The sequence below is a fragment of the Epinephelus lanceolatus genome, chromosome 19 (genome assembly GCF_041903045.1).
Source record: "Epinephelus lanceolatus isolate andai-2023 chromosome 19, ASM4190304v1, whole genome shotgun sequence".
NCBI classification, from domain to species: Eukaryota; Metazoa; Chordata; class Actinopteri; order Perciformes; family Serranidae; genus Epinephelus; species Epinephelus lanceolatus.
This window is the reverse complement of record NC_135752.1, coordinates 821130-838862: the sequence shown is the minus strand read 5'-3', so window position 1 is coordinate 838862 and position 17733 is coordinate 821130. Positions and strand designations below refer to the sequence as shown.

General features: G+C 44.8%; 1 protein-coding gene across 1 annotated transcript in view; it reads right to left on the bottom strand.

The window, feature by feature from the left end:
• LOC117269422 (nuclear receptor subfamily 5 group A member 2) overlaps positions 1-17733 on the bottom strand; it is a 57957-nt gene that overhangs the window by 20954 nt on the left and 19270 nt on the right. The window contains exons 4-5 of the mRNA XM_033646422.2: positions 12037-12677; positions 1253-1372 (exon numbers count right to left, since the gene is read on the bottom strand). Coding sequence (XP_033502313.1) covers positions 1253-1372; positions 12037-12677 — 761 coding nt within the window. The remainder of the gene's footprint in view (positions 1-1252; positions 1373-12036; positions 12678-17733) is intronic.

Sequence of the window (17733 nt, the reverse complement as noted above, 5' to 3'; positions counted from 1 at the left end):
TCAACTAATCTGAAGATTGGCGGTCCAATCCCAGGCTCCTAAAGTTCGCATGTCGAAGTGTCTTTGGGCAAGATACTGGACCCTAAATTGCTCCCAATGACTGTTCCATTGGTGTGTGATTGTGTTAAAATAAGCAGCAGCTGGCACCTTGTATGGTAGCCTCAGCCACCTTTGTATGGATGTGTGTGTGAATGGCTGAATGTGACTCATAGAGAAAAAAATGCTTTGAGTGGTCGCAAGACTAGAAAGGCACCATACAAGTGCAGTCCATCCACCATTACCATTTACCAAGCTATCATTTATGGTTCAGGGTAAATTTAAGAACAATAAAATTATACCATGGGGTCCTTGTATAACCAAAGTCAGAGCTGTGTCCAAATACTTAGCACAAAGTCAGACATGTTTTTCGGTGGGTGTTGGTCTCCATCATCTTGCATCTCTGCTTTTGGCAGATGATGTGGTTCTGTTTGTAGTATTAGGTGACAAAATGGCATCAGGTAGAAGAAACCATAAATGTTAATAAGTGTTAACAAATAGCCACAAAGCATTTAATGTACTGTCTTTGCACCCATATTATACAATTATATTTCATCCATCCATTCATCCATCCATCTATCCATCTTAAACTGCGGGGGCAGCTGGCCGAGCAACATATTCCAGTCGTCCTTCTTCCCAGCGATGCTTTCTCGCTCCTTTTGATGAGGTATATATAATCCCTCCAGCATGTTTTGGGACAGCCTCTGCAATATCATTCTTTCGGTCACTACCCAAAGCAGAGTAACTCTCTCCCAACCCTAAGGAGGCAATCAACCATTTTACGGCAGAGAAGTGTTGACTCTCATCCCGACTGTTTCACACTCAGCTAACTTTAGTGCATGCTGGAGGTCATGGTGTTATGAAGCCAACAGTGTCTTGTTACTCTTGTCTATTGTGGAGTAATAGCTGGAGGCTTAACACAGGAACATATGACATACGCCTCAGGACAGTTCAGTGTGTTCTTTATTCTGCTGTCCTCTGTGCAACACAATACAACTCACACAAGGTTCCTACCTCGGCATGTCGCCTCAGGGAAAAGCGTGCACAAGCAACAGAGAGCAATTAAAAACTGTAGCTGTAAGCTAAGAGCACAGTCAGGAACAATATCAATACATGTAGCTTATTAACTCCTTTGAGTTTGTAAAATATTGTTATAAAATTGTTATAACAAAGATAAATAAAGATGACAAAATAGAGAAATGCAGAGATTAATTACCTCCTGCCCAGTGAACGGGAGCAGACTGCCCTCTTTGCCACACAGGACCTGCCTGGAGATGATGTCCAGGAGCAACAGTTCACTCCAGCAGCTGTGCAGCAACTTCACCTGGTCATTCAACTTGGAGCAGAAAGAAAGTAGAAACCATTCAAGTACTGGTTTCATCCAGCGTGTCAAATATCTGTGATTTAAAAGGAGATCCTTTCATCTAATCTGAGCATTGAGGCTCATGGGAATGCTATTATTTTTGCACATGGCAAAACACAATTCATTCTCTGGACACATGAATGTCTGCACCAAAATTGTTGTATGATGCATACACAGTATCCATTTGCCATGTTATCCCTCTGTCAGAGACATTTGACATTTGGGGTAGGGACAAGACATGTACTCAAATCCCTATATGTATATATTTTTTTTAATTTTGGAACCACACAGGAACTCAGAGACAGGACCCCATTGGAACATGGCCACGGGGACCCCATTAGAACACATAGATGGGACCCCACAGGAACTCAGAGATGGGACCTACAGGAGGTGAGAGATGGGTCCCCACTAGAATATAGCCATGGGACCCCACTGGAACACGGAGAGAAAAAAATCACCATTAAAAAAAGTAAGTCATGCATGTCATCCCCTCACTCTCTCCCCCTTTCACGGTTGCAGTAATCAAATCTAATGGAAATAAAGGTATGGCCATAGGTCTTACTTTGACATTATTCCTCTCATTCTAGCAATGTTTTTTTTAAATGATAGTAGGCAGATGAAGTTACAGCTCCCCCTGCTGTCTGGAACCTAGAGGACCAGAGGCTAGCCAACTGGGGTGCAGACTGGGGCTAACAGACTCCAGGCTTAAGAACCTAGCAGAAGCTGATTGTTAGCAGGCTGGAGGTTAGCCAACTGGGAGACAGGTTGTAGGCAGGGTGGGAATCAGGGGTGTTTATAAAGTCTTTATGCCACCCAGGTAACATTCAGATCTGCCTCTCAGTGTTTTTCTTTGCTCAAGGCTCCTTCCACTCTCCATACCAACATATAAGGGAGTATGATCATAAAGTTCCTATTCAAACAAACCTGCTGCGTCCATAGCTGGGCAGTTAAGATTTGGAGAGCAGGTAGCAAATGCAGATGACAGATGAGGAGCCTGGTTTAGTGCAGGTTGGGATGGCCCCTGACCCTGTCAGTGCTCCTCTTGCTGTCTTGTGTTTTACTCTTTGCTGGTTGCCTGCAGGTAGATGGGTGGAGCCATGACATTTACATGGGTATGCCTAGGTTATTTAGGCAGGTTCCACATTCTGTTTCCCATGTCTGAAACAGAATGTTTCTGTCTCACCATCATCAACCTTGTTTTGGTTTCTTATTTGTTTTACATTCACAATAACACACAAATAAAAATATTGTTTAAATACTTTAATCTTGTGTGATCTTGGTCATTGTCTAGCTCACTGAGCTGGGGCTGTGACAAATTGGGGTTTGTCCTGTTTATGTACTTGAATTAGGCTCTTGGTAACTTGTGGTAGTTGCCTTGGACTTTTGTCTGTTCAGAGTGGTGAGTAATGACTCATGAATCATGCCCCCAGCGCAATCACACCAAAGTTGGCAAAATGCTGTCCACTTGGTTTTGAGGTACACACTTTTGCTATATGTGATGCCTTCTATGTGTTGGGCTCAAAATGCTTTGGTAGACCTATGCCCAAACATATAATGCAAATATCTTCCAAGATTTATGATGATGGGTAGAATTTATTCGTGATTTATGGCCCATTTTCTACTAAGCCCCGAACCTTTGCGAAGATATGTGATTGATGGCGGCCATGTTTTTTTTTTTTTAACCCATTTTGCTCATTTACAATAGAAATGTGAAAATATGCATTTTTGTCCTGCAAGACTGTATGTAACAGGTAGACATGTATTGTTCTATGGGGAGTTGTTTTGTGGGTGTATTATATATGGGGTGGAGGGAATTCAAATTTGCTGTGAGCCAGTGGCTTTGAGTTTGGGTCTGATTGAAGGCAGTGTGTCTGAGTGTGTCTCCTCACACTGAGGTTATTTAAGCATGTGCTGCAAAACACTGCTTTCTAGTAGGGCTGGGCAATAAATCGATTTTATCGATTAATTCGAATTTGCAGTTTAGGCCGATTTGTTTTAATGAAAATCGAGTTTCTATTTAAAATCCGCCACCGCCGCTCCACACTGGGCTCCAGTAGTTCAGAGTGTGCTCACCCCTCCCCCCCGCGCGCTCGTTCTCAAGAAAGGGAACGAGTTCTTCGGCGCTTTTGTGTGCTCACCTGTGTCTGTGTGTGTGTGCTCACCTGTGTGTGTGTGTGTGTGTGTGTATGTGCGCGCATCAGGGCTGAACTCCGCCATGCGCGACACAGAGAGCAGAGGGGGATTTTAGACGCGCACCGTGTAGGGACATAAATGACATGCCGTTGTGTAAATAAGATAATAAGTGCTACCAACGCCAAGCTGGCAGACCCCCGAACCGTAGTAAAGGGACCTCCGAAGACCATTAGCTCCTTTAGCTTGTGTTAGCTTGTTGTGGCAACAACACATAAACAACGGGACTTTGTCTGCGATAAAGAACGGCACTGTATTTTCAGCACTGCAGGGATGATGCACAGCCTCTCTCATCAGTGTCTGACTTTTATATAGAGGGAAATAACTCAAAAACAGCATGCAGAACTGCGTAGGCTTCTTCACTGTGGCTGCTCGATGTAAACAACATAGCAGCACATGCCTCACTTTCTTCCTGGGGCGCATCCGTCTGACGTCACACACCACACCCGGCGCACTAATGTCTCATACCTCCTACATCAACTACACACATACACAGCTCCACACACACACACACACACACACACAAGCCACACACATCAGGCTCAGCCTGTGACATAAGGCTATTTAGTTTGTTTAATAAAAGGACAAGGTATAGACCTGTTCTATAGGAAAGGTAACCTTAATTGACTTCTGTTGTGATCCAGTATAATGGTAGGGGAAACACTGCCGTATGATAAGAAAGGGGCCCAGTGGAAAGCAATCACAGATGCAGTCGCCATGTATATTGCAAGAGATATGGTGCCCATATATAGGCTACCTTGGAAAAGCCGGGGTTTATTCACATGCTGAAAGCTTTGGACCCCAGGTATGTGCTACCAGGCTGCAAATATTTTTTTTTTTTTAACTAGGAGGGGAAAAAATCGATTTAAATCGTGAATCGGATTTTTTGTGAAAAAATCGTCGATTTTTTTTAGGCCATATCGCCCAGCCCTACTTTCTAGGTATGGTGTGCGTGTGAGATCTGTGTGAAAATTGTTCAATTAGTGAAACTCCTGTCTCATTCTGGTTGTGCTCTCTCCGTGCAGGCAAGGGTCTACCTGCAACACCGCTGACAAAGGGCAGAGTTGGCTTCCTGAGGGCTGAAGTTTTACCAGCCTTGTCCATGGTGTGGCTCAAAGACGACTGCACTAAGTGTGTTGATTTGTGAACAGACTGAGGAAGCAAGAAACCTGTGGCCCTGGACCTTGGACTCCCCCTGCCCCCCCCCGATAAATAGACACTGACAGTGACTCTTATCAGTGGAGAGTGGAGGACCTCATGAATATATTTTGCCCATTTGGTTTTAATATATTTTGCCCATTTGGTTTTAATATGTTTTGCCCTTGCTGAGACGGGTTGTGAAATCAGAACCTGTAGGCCCACTGCAGTGTGTTGTATGTAGCAAATTTGGTGTTAATAGAGTGAATGTGGTCGATTTGAACATCATTGTCACTTATTGGGCCATGTTTCCTGACTCTAGCTCATTCCAGCTCATGGGTAATTGCAGAAATAGCAGATAACTAACAAAAAAAATAATCTGTATATAGCTGATAATGGTCAACCTGGGTTCAAGTTCTTTTTCAGCCAAAAAGCAGCTCAAAGTTTTAGGCTTCTCAAAGCCAAGCAAAGTCACTACAGCTGGTTTAATTTTTTCTAAAGGAGGGAGACCAATCTCACACTCGTTTCGGCATTACAATGTCTGCAACATTTGGATGTGAATGAAACTGAATGATTAATGGCTGCCATATTTTTGACTGATTTTGTTCATTGGCAGTAGGATTGTGTTTCTCAGTCCTACAAGGTTGTATACCGACTTTGGTGTTGACAATAAATATCCAGAAAAGTCAATTCATATTACTAATTTTCACATGATGCAAATAAGCTAAGAATCCACCATGGTGGCCTCAATTGTCCAACCAAGCAGAACCTCTAGGGCTCAAAAAATGAAGGCAACACAGAAGTGCCCATATCTGCAGTTTATCAAATGTCCAACTGAGGCTGGCCCCAGAAGCCAGTCAATCCCCATGTTAAAATGCCCAACTTAACAGCAGAAATAAACATGTTTACAGCCTGGTACAAAAAAAAACAGTTTTTGGTCTCTATATCTAATTTTCCCTGTTCGTGACAACTGTACAGGGGGTGAATTTTTATATAACTCACCTGTTTACATTTTATTAAGGCTTAACATTACATATAGTTGAGAGCTGGGCAGCTTTAAGTGACAGGCTGTCTGCCTATGGTATCCTCAGTCTCAGTCAGATCCACCCCTTACTCCTCTTACCCAAATATGGTTTTACAGTGCCCAAAATGAGTCCCGTTTTCTTTTATATTGTGTAAACTATCATGACTTAAGAGAGCTTGTATTCTGTGAAAGGGCTCATCTATACCCTGACATTCTCTGGTACTTAGATGACCAAAAGCTAGAATGGTTGGTTATTCTGATGTGTTTAGATTTTCCAATTTTGTTCTTGAAGCCTGGAAGGCAAAAAAGTTTGTTTAATTAGTATTGATTTGATTTCTTTTCTCAGTTTTACATGATAAATGCCTTTGTAAGTGATCCACGGACTTGATCTTTCAAACTGATGATCTGATTATATATGATGCTTTTGCTACTTTGTTCCATTTTCTTTCCTTGTAATGCTGTCTGAATTTATGTTTGCTGGACTCTGATCCTGGCTTGCTCTGAATCTGTGGTGTCTTGTAAGCCCCTGTGGGCTCGGCATAACTGCTTGCATGACACAATTATGAAAATTCATTCATTCATTCATATGATCACTTCTGCCTCCAACAACAAAGATGGCAATGGCCCAAATGCCAAATTCGATGCTTCAAAATGGGAGTATGTGGATGATGCACAGGAAATCACAGGCAGCTGAACAGATAAATTCACAATGTAGAGCTGACTGGTAGTCTCTCCACACAGCCATGGGGAACAGATGAACAGAAACCAGGGATGTGGAAGCAGAGCTCTTGGTCAAAGACAGAAAGCTGAGTGGTTTACCGGGGAGCAGGAGAAACAGGAGAGTCAAAGACAGGCAAGGAAAGCAATGAGGAAGCAGTCTGTGAACACATGCTGGGAAGTCTTGCATGTATATGACAAAGAACAATCTGGCAACAAGAGTGTGAAGCAGGAGTCTTTATAGTGGCAGGGAGTAATGAGCCACAGGTGAGCTGAGTTGGCTCGATTAGATGGGTTTGGTGGACCAGCAGAAGCAGTAGATATATGGACAGGTAATAGGCTAGCAGGTGGGAGTGGTTGAGAGGCAGGGATGGGTGGAAATTTATTGGGTGAGTTAAGAGCATGACATGTATGGCAGGTCAGAAGTGCACACTATGACAAAACCTGCATGAACTCAATGGGGTTCTGTCCCTTTGGTGCTTGATCCATAAATATAGCCACAAATACAGTCACATAATTACAGGTTCAAGCCCTTTTTCAGCCAATACCAGGATGTAGCTCAATAGCCCAAAACTGAAGCCCAACAAAGTCACATGAAGTCACTTCAGCTTGTTTACCTCTGTCTAAAGAAGTGAGACAAATCACACACTTGTCCCACCGTTAAATGTATACATGATTTTAATAACAGCATACTCAAAGTCCCACCATTTGCCCCACCTTTAATGGACTTTTATTCAACGATCTTGGTCTGAACATTCAGATTCACTATCGGATATGTCTACTGACTTTAATCAGGATTGCTCTAAAGGCCCTGACACACCAAGCCGACTGTCGGCTGTTGGGCCGTCGGTGAGTGCCTGTCAGCCCAGTTTTTGTGATGTGTCCTGCACCGTCAGCACTTCCGTGTCGGCGGCGTTTTGGCCGATTGGGCATGTTGAATCGGTGGCGGAAATAGTCGGTGAAAGAGATCACTCTGATTGGCTGTTCAGCTTAGCGAATCAGTGCACAAGAAGAGAAACGGAAGTGATGAAAGAAAACAAACGATAAAGTCCAGAGGGCACACACAGAAGGCTAATTTTTGATCTGCATTTCATCTGAACTTTCGTGAATATTTTCACAACGCCATGGCCATCTGGAACGAAGATACTGAAGACCATCTGATCACAATGATTCAGGAGAGGCTAGCTCTGTACGACATCACAGCAAAACGCTATGCCAACCGAGTGGTGAAAAGAGAGCTCTGGCGTGAGGTTGAAAATAAGCTTGTTATATCGGGTAAGATTTTCTTTCTGGCCATTGAGCTCTTTAGCAGGAACTGATCGTAATTGTTTGCTAGCTCACGCACGATGAATAAGTTCCTTCTTTTTGTTTGTCAAAGAGCTCAGGAAGAGGTGGGAATCTCTGCGAACCCAGTGTACCCGGTACAAGAAACTTGCACCCTCGGGGAGTGTTGGAGCACAGAAGACTGGCAGGCAGCAGTGGATACTGACCCGGCTGCAGTTTTGGAGCCCTACACAAAAAGGAAGGAAACCTCCTCCAACCTAACTATCGTGGTAAATGAACCCTTTTATTTGTTGGGTAAAAAGAAAACATTGTTTCTTTCTTCTGTCATTTACATTTAACATCTGCTCATCACTGGTTTTATTTCCTCGCCCCTGTAGCAAGTGAATCTGCCTGTAGTGAAACTGGGGCTACCCGGTGCTTCCTCCGCAGGCTCCACTTCAGTCGGGCCGGGTGCATCTTCTCACTGTAACCTAAATAACAACTGGGGCTCGCTGCTTCCGGGGCTAGCTCCAGCTAGCCCCAGCTCTGAACGGAAGGAGCCAACTGAGAGCCCCACTAGCCTCAGCCGCTGTGAGGCTAGCGGGGCGTTAGCTGCAGCATGACCGGAGGGAAGCACAGCCAGTTAGCCTCTGCTAGCTTCCCAGCTAGCCCCGGCTCTCCGTTTATATCCAACCAGTGCACCGAGCCCCGGTTGTTATTTAGGTTAAAGTGGGAAGAAGCAGTGGGCAGCTGAGTGAAGTGGAGCCTGCGGCGGAAACACCAGGACCGTCTGGATGCAAAAATAAGAGTCAAAATGTAATCGTGTTAAATTATGGTGATCTCAATATTGACCAAAATAATCGTGATTATGATTTTTGCCATAATCGAGCAGCCCTAGTTTGTACCCCTCTTTTCATATGTATCCTTTCGTACATTAACTTGGTTTCACTCTCCCGTTATCTTCCACAATTGTGAAATTATTTTTTGTTTTTATAAGGAACCTTCAGCTGATGCTGATTCTGAGTCACCCTCAGACTGGACCAGCACCTCAGAGGAGCCCTGCTTCTTTGAGGCTGAACAAAGACCCAGCACTCCCCTAACGGAGTCCATCATCTGTGGAGCAGAGTCCACACCTACACCCACCAGAGAGGAGCCACTGCCAAGCACCTCCAGCCAGTCAAGCACTCCGAGGCCTCGGGTGAAGCGCAGCAGGAAGTTGCTGGACGAGTCCGTCAGTGAGGAGTCATCAAACTTGATGCGCACCATTGGTCAAACCCTGGAAAAGTTAGCTTCTCAGGAAGAGAACAATCATGCCATCCATGCCTACTGCAAAAACATTGAGCACAGAATGCAGAAGTTGCCCCCACATTTACTGCCATATTTCCAGCATGAGGTGGACGACTGCCTCTTCAAATATTCAGTGGACCAGAGCCTGGCATCAGAAACGTGTGACAGACAGTTTAGTAATCTGTAATGCTGGATGTGGCAACAAACTTGTAACAGATGTAAATAATTCCTTTTAATGCCGTGCTACGCAGTTGATTATTACATTTATAAGAATTTCATTGTCCTGCACATTTGATTATAAAACACTTTGACTTTGAGAGAGTGTACTTTCAATGACTTTGTGAGAGTGTACTTTCAATATATTGAACTCCAGATAAGATAGTATCATGCAAAATAACTTTATTTTGTATTTTTAGACTACAGCCATAGAGACCTGAAACCACAGCCAAGTAGTTTTCTTGTCAGTCAGACACTACAATATCCATTACAGGAAACAGGATAGGCATATTGTAGTTGTAGAATGCTGATCCAGTTCCTCGTGGGGGGCGAATGTTGATGTGTTTCCCATCCAGAGCACCCAGGCAGTTTGGGAAGTTCCACTGAGCCTGGAATCCATCGGCTATGTCAGACCCCTGATAACCTTAACAGACAGCACTATAAACATCATATCACACATACCTTCAAGTATTTCTCCTTTAAAACCTGGTAGATTGCTGCACAGTTTTCAGGAACCAATTGCCGAATTGTTGATATTCCCACTTGGAACTGGTAAGAAAGACTCCTTAAGCTTTCCCCTGTAAATATTAACAAGCACATAACTCAGTTATCTATACTACAGACAGTGTGAATTATTTGCACAGAAAACCAGTTGTGTATGTAGTGTATGGATTAAATACAGTCACAGTTTCAAGTACTGCTACTGAAAGGGCTTGAAATACCACCAATCCATCCACTGATGTCACACAATACTGTTTGTCTCGGCTAATTAATGTGATGTCTTTACATACTAAAAGGAACCCCACATTATTTACATTTCCACAGTCAAGACTATTCACACTTGTGTCTATGCCTGTTCAGTAAACGCCCTACACACCCTATGTCTGGCTTTACGAATTTGAACATACAAAGAAAGCTCTGAAAACCTGTTGTGTATGTATTGTTATGGATTAAATACTTTCAGTATTTCAAGTACTGCTACTGAAAGGACTTGGATACCACCATTCCATGCATTGACGTCACACAATACTGTCTGGCTAGGATAATGTAGTGTCTTTACATACTAAAAAGATTGTCCAGACCACTTATACACCTCCACAGTCAAGAGCATTCACAGCTGTCCCTACACCCATACAGTCATTATTCTACACAACTTGTGTGTGACTTTAGATATTTGAACATACAAACAAAGATTGAAAGACAGTTTTGAATGAATTGTTTCTGATTAAATACAGCCACAGTTTCAAATACTGATACTGAAAGGGCTTGAAGCACCACAACAAGAATTACTTGTTCATCCAGAACTATTCATATCTGGTGTAAACAGATGAAACACATTTCGAAATTGTAAATCATCAACTACATTATATTTCTAGTAGTAATAAGTAAGTATTTTACTATTTGTGAAGTGCAGTATTCTTATGTAAAGTGCAAGGTGAATATGTTATTTTGACAATCATTCTCACCCAATTTCAGGGATTTTATTTACTTAAACGTTTTTATATCAGGGAAATGTGCATCTCGGAAAATTTGCAAGTTGTATGAGACAAACATATATCAGACAAACTGACTGCCATATCTATCTATATATATATATACATATATATAGCCTATATACTGTTAATATAGTGACACCTTTAGCTTGCATACCTGTTGCCAAGAAGCGCAGTGTAATCATCAGCTGTTTCCCCAACGGACATACAATCCCGGTAGTTAGTGTTCTGCCTCTGGATGATCAGACTTACAAGTTCCTTCAACAGGTGAAACTGGACAGGAAAGAGCCAAGCGAAATTTTTAAAATTGGAGGTTTCATTTGTCTCCAGCTCTCGACACAGGTTCGGGAAAGCCCCTTGAGCCTGTCGCTGCAGTATCCATGATTTTACCCATTTCATGCGGTTTCTCCTTATTTTTCCTCTCTGCGTCTTCCTTTCTTCTTCCACACGCAAAAGACCAAGGGCTGACAATGCCAGTGCCATTTGCAACTTATCAGACATTTTATCAGCTACACGAAATCATCTGTGGCGAGCGAGAGTGGCGTGAAAATGCTAGGAAACCGCTAGCTTCTTTGTTTATATTTCATGCATTCCTTGGACTTCCGGTTTCCCGAGTTATTTCCTCTCACGTATGCGCAGAACGTTAGGTGCTGGTTGGCCGTCGGATGTAGTCTGTGTAGTGTGTTCAAATGCACTGACACAGGGTGATGTGAGGCGACGTAGACGACAGAACAGTCGGCTTTGTCGCCGCTAGTTCTTTGATGTCGGCTTGGTGTGTCAGGGCCTTAAGAAAACTTGACTTATGGCCTATTTCCTTCTAAGCCTCACCCTTTGCAACGATGTTTTGATAGATTGTGGCCATTTTTATTGATAGATCTTGTTCATTCATACTAGGATTGTGTATCTCTGTCCCACAAGACTGTGAAAAAGGTTTGCTCAAACTTTTGCCATGCTCATTTTGTGAGGCTACTCTGCTCTGCAATACTAAGTTAAAATCAAGTTGTCAGCTTAAAATGTTAACTTTCAGACTGAGCTTAACTTTTAAGCTGTTGATAACATCATGACATCACTTAAGGTCAGTGCTGGTAATATTAGCATCAGTGCTGTAGCATTTCCACAAACATGCCAGGCTAAGGATATTTCAACTACATCTTACCTGAGGTCTTGATCTACTAATTAAGAAAGCAGATGGCAGAGAACAGAAAAAAAACAGGTCATATGGCTCCTACAAAATAACATTAACATTTTACAGTGTGTTGTGTTTCTGTAGTTTTTATGTATAAAACCATAATCAACAGACAGGGTCTTACCTTGAGTTGTTTGAAGAAGACGGATGTGCGAGCCCACTCCACAATGGAGAAAAGCATCTGATCAGCCATGAGGCACATCAGGCTGAAGGTGCTAGGGTTTCCATGTTTCTCCCAGCTCATGTGCTCCTGCAGGAGACGAGCAGTGATCTGAGTCTGCAGCTGTAGCTCATCTGGATCACAGTGCAATAACTCTATCATCAGCTGAGGCATCCCGGGGCCTTGTGGAGAGAAAGGTCTCAAGTATATCTTGCCTGAGTTGATTCCTGCAGTAAAGCCGGGTGAACTTGCACAGTTGTAAATGTGCTCTGACCTGATGGTCCAATTTGAGAGGGAGGTACACTGGTACTGTGTGGCACCACGTGAGCTGGATGGCAGGAGTGAACACAGTGATGGAGGCTGGTAGCTCATATGACTGTTCTGTGTTGAGGGCAGTGGGGTGCTGTGAAGTATGGGTGCTAGATGGAGGTCACCAGTGAAGGTCAAGTCCCTCTGGTGGGTTGAGGAGACCAGAGCTGGGTTGCTGTCTAGTCTGAATCCACTAGCTTGAATCAAAGCCTTTCTCTGCAGCTTGAGGGCACGATCACACTTGTATATGGGGCCAAACTTGTTTCTGCCACCTCGCATCCGATCTGCTCGAACAGCTGAGGAGAACAGTTGATAGAATAGAATAGAATAAAATATCTTTATTGTCATTGCACAAGTACAACGACATTGAGGTAGAGCTCTCAGATTCAGTGCTATTTAAAGGATACTAAAGACAAACAACAAATGAGAACAAAAAAGACAAATAACAGGCACAATATAAGTTAAATAAATACAAAAGAAATAGTTTAAAACTGTAAAAACAAAACCTATGCTATTTAGTATACAACTATACTATGTAAAGCTGTACACTCACACACACACATGATAGATATTGCACATGATAAATATTGCACAACAGGATTTATTGCACCAGCCAGCAGAGGTTATTCAGAAGTTATTTCAGGTTTGTGCATAGTTCAGTGCGATAACAGCTCTGGGGTAGAAGCTGTTTTTCAGTCTATTAGTTTTTGATTTGATTGTCCTGTAACGTCTCCCTGAGGGTCACAGTTCAAACAGATGGTGACCAGGGTGGGAAGGGTCTTTGAGGATGCTTTGAGATGCTTTGGGCTCTCTTGAGGCAGTGGGTGTTGTAAATGTCCTCCAGAGAGGGGAGAGGGCATCCAGTAAGTTTCTGGGCAGTGTTGATTACCCTCTGGAGCACTTTCCTTTCAGCAGCAGTGCAGCTGGCATACCACAGCGTGATGCCGTAGCTCAGCACTGACTGGATGGAGCAGTTGTAGAATTAGATATTAGATTAGATTAGACAGAACTTTATTAATCCCTTGGGAAGACTCCCTCAGGGAAATTAAGATTCCAGCAGCATTGGATAGCAGCTCACAGGGTAAGGAGCAGACAGGGTATCAAAAAGTAAAAAGTAAAAAGAATTTGCAAAATATAGATATAAGATATACAGATAATAAATAAGTAATTCCTTATTATATTCCTTATTGTTGTGGCTATTGGCTTCTGGTTACTGCTCGCTACTGGCTACTGGCTACTGCTCCTTTCCATCCTCTGTCTTCCTGTTACTCCTCTTCCCCCCGAGTGAGGAGTTGTACAGTCTGATGGCCTGAGGGACATAGGAGTTTTTCAGTCTGTTAATCCTGCACTTGGGAAGGAGCAGTCTTTGGCTGAACAGGCTCCTCTGGTTGCTGATGATGGTGTGCAGAGGGTGACTGGCACCATCCATAATGTCCAGCAGTTTGTCCAGTGTTCTCTTCTCTGCCACCGTCACCAGAGAGTCCAGCTTCATGCCAACCACAGAGCCGGCCCGCCTGATCAGTTTGTCCAGCCTGGATGTGTCCTTCTTGGATGTGCTGCCCCCCAGCACATCACGGTGTAAAAGAGGACGCTGGTTACCACGGACTGGTAAAACATCCGCAGGAGTTTCCTGCAGATGTTAAACGACTGCAGCCTCCTCAGGAAGTACAGCCTGCTCTGTCCCTTCCTGTACAGGTGGTTGGTGTGGGGTTGTCCAGTCCAGTTTGCTGTCCAGCCACAGCCCGAGGTACCTGTAGGAATCCACAGCCTCCACCTCAACTCCCTTGATCAGAACTGGTTGTGGTCTTGGTCTGGACTTCCCAAAGTCAATGACCAGCTCCTTTGTCTTCGAGGTGTTGAGCTGTAGATGGTTTGTGTGGCACCAGACAGCAAAGTCCCTCACTAGGCTCCTGTACTCCTCCTCTCTGTCGTCCCTGATGCATCCAACGATGGCTGTGTCATTGGCGAACTTCTGGATGTGACACAGCTCAGAGTTGTAGCAGAAGTCCGAGGTGTACAGGGTGAAGAGAAGAGGGGCTAGCACCATACCCTGGGGTGCTCCGGTGCTGCTGATCACAGTGTCAGGCGTGGTGTCCCTCAGCCTGACGTACTGCCGCCTGTTGGTGAGGCAGCTGGAGATCCAAGTGACCAGGCAGGGGTCCACTCGCATCCTGTTCAGTTTGTCCTGATGCACAAGGGGCTGGATGGTGTTAAAGGCGCTCGAGAAGTCTAGGAAGAGAATCCTCACCATGCCACTTCCCTTATCCGGGTGCGAGTAGCAGGTAGAGTATGGCATCCTCCACACCAACACCTGCCCAGTATGCAAACTGCAGACAGTCCTGGGCGTGTTGCACCTGGGGTCTGAGGAGGCTGAGGAAGAGCCACTCCAACTTCTTAATCAGGTGTGAAGTGAGTGCCACTGGTCGGAAGTCATTCAGCTCACTGGGCCAGTTCTTCTTAGGAACTGGAACGATGCAGGATGTCTTCCAGGGTGGGCACTCTCCCTAGCTGCAGGCTAAGATTGAAGATGCATTGTAGCAGTTCTCCTAGTTCAGCAGCGCAGGTCTTCAGTAGTCGGGGACACACCTTGTCCGGGCCTGCTGCTTTCCTGGGGTGAAGCTTCCTCAGCTGTCCTCTGACCTGGTCCACAGTGATGTATGGAGGAGGTTGTGTTGAGGTGGGGGAGGAGGAGGAGGGGGGTGCTGCTGTGATGTCTGGGGAGAGGTGTGCTGAGGGAAGAAGGAGAGATGGCTGCAGTGAGGGAGAGGGTGGGGGGGGCATGGACTGGTTGAACCGGTTGAAGAAGTTGTTAAGTTCGTTCGCCTTCTCCATTGTCCCCCCTACGACTCTGGTCTTTGCGTTATGGCCTGTGATGGTTTTCACACCTTCCCAGTAGGGATGCACCGAAATGAAAATTTGTGGCCGAAGCCGAAGCCAAATATTATTAAACGCTTGGCCGAATACCGAGTACCGAATATCATTGTTTAGTTTTTCATTAGTTTTTGCAGATGAACCCCCTCCAGATTAGTGTTGTCACGGTACCAAAATTGGGACCCACTGTGCGATACCATGGAAAATACCATGGTTCTGAGTAGTATCATGATACCACAATGAAAATGAGGCAGATGTGCCTTTTGTCATTTATAAAAAGATAAATCACTTTTCTATAATACATCAATGATATTTCAATGGAATAAATTACTTACTGACTTATTCATACTTCAGAAACAGCATCAATCAGTGATTAACATAGGGGGGATCAAAATAAAATAAAATAAATAAATAAAATAAAAATCAACCAGCCACCCTCCTCCCCTGACAGTCCCTTCATAAGTAAAGAACAGTCCCTAAAGTGTGGTGAGGTTTGTGGGCCGTTACTGCCAGAAAGAGAGAAATGTGAACGGCTCGTTTCTCCTCTGACACGTCACATACCTGTGTTCGGCTGGCTCGGCTGTTCAGGTACTTCTGGGCAGTCATGACACCAAGAAGAGAATATTATTGGAACCGACTTCTCCATCGCCCGGTAAGCCGATGGCCGCCGTATTTGACAGGAATACATTAACGTTACTGTCTGTGTCTGTGACCCCCGTTCAACCCACAATCGGTGGGATTCGCCTTTCGTTTCTGCTGCTGGTTGAAATCTGTAGGCTGCTCGCACAGCGTGCTGAATGATTTAAGCCTATTTTGCTCGCTCAAAACTATTTTTAGATGCAAATGCGAGTGCCGTGATGGACGGATTGCCACACTACCGACATTTTACTCGGCCCGTTACAGCACACCGTTTGATTGCGTTATCAAAACGCTGCTATTATTCGGCCTTGCTTTTAACTTATTCCACCAAATACCGAATGTGTGTTTTTTTGCAATAATCGGCCGAATATATTCGGTTACCGAATATTCGGTGCATCCCTACTTCCCAGACCTCCCTCATGTTGTTTTCTTTCAGCTTCTGCTCCACCTTTCTCCTGTAGCTGTCCTTTGCTTCCCTCACGCAGTGTTTCACCTCCTGCTGTGCTGCCTTCATCGCCTCCTTGTTTCTGCTCCTGAAGGCGGCCTTCTTCCTGTTGAGGACAGCTTTGACTTCCCGCGTTACCCATGGTTTGTTATTAGGGTAACAGCAGACAGTCTTGGTAGGGGAGACCACGTCTGCACAGAAGTTAAGGTAATCCGTCAGACAGTGTGTCAGCCCCTCTATGTCCTTACCGTGCGGGTTGATCAGCTCATCCCAGACCGTGGTGTTGTAGCAGTCTCTTAGGGCACCTTCCATTTCAGGGGACCACCTCTTGATGGAGCGAGTGGTTACCAGCTACCTTTGGACCAGGGGGGTGTACTGTGGCTGTGGGTGGACCAGGTTGTGGTCAGACTTCCCTAGAGGGGGGCGGGGTGTGACTCTGTATGCTTCCCTCACATTAACATACAGCAAGTCGATTGTCCTGTTGTTTCTTGTTGGACAGTCCACAACCTGGTGGAAAGCAGCCAAAGTAGAGTCCAAAGTTGCATGATTAAAATCCCCAGAAATTATCATAAATGCCTCAGGGTGCTGTGTCTGCAGCCTTGCTGTGACGGAGTGAATCTTCTCACATGCAGTGGCTGCGTCCGCTCTCGGAGGGATGTAAACACAGATGGTGATCACGTGACTAAGCTCCCTCGGCAGATAATATGGCCGCAGGCTAACGGCTAGTAGCTTAAGGTCCCGGCGACACAATACCTTTATGGAGATATGTCCTGGGTACACCAGCGGTTGTTAACGTACATGATGAGTCCCCCACCTTTGCTTTTCCCGCACGCTTTAGTGTCTCTGTCGGCTCTCACAGCAGTGAATCCCAGCAGGTCTACGTTAGCGTCCGGGACGAGGTGGGTTAGCCACGTCTCTGTAAAGATGAACAAGCTGCTCCTACGGTAAATCCGCTGGTTGTTCAGTGTGGACAGCTTGTCGATCTTGTTCGGCAGGGAGTTCACATTCCCCATGATCACGGAGGGAATCGATGGCTTGTAGTGCCTCCGATTGTCTGCTAGCCTAGCCTTTAGCTTAGCCCCGGCCTTGTAGCCCCTGGGTCTCCTCCTCAACTCTGCCGGGATGGGGTGTCGCCAGTAGTTCCTCTCTTGAATAAGTGAGAAAACTGGCTCCTGGTAGCGTTGGAAAGTTAAAAATATCCATGGGATATGTATAAAACACACAATGTCTTCATGAGAAGAGCAGAAAGGTAGAAAAGATAGGAAAAAAGAGCAAAAAAAAAACTTAATCTGGAGATCTACTGGAGAGGCAGCCGTCTGGCCCCACAGCGCCAGACAGTATACACTGACACCAGTATACAATGACACCAACAGTCTCTCTGTCAAGTTGTTTTTCCT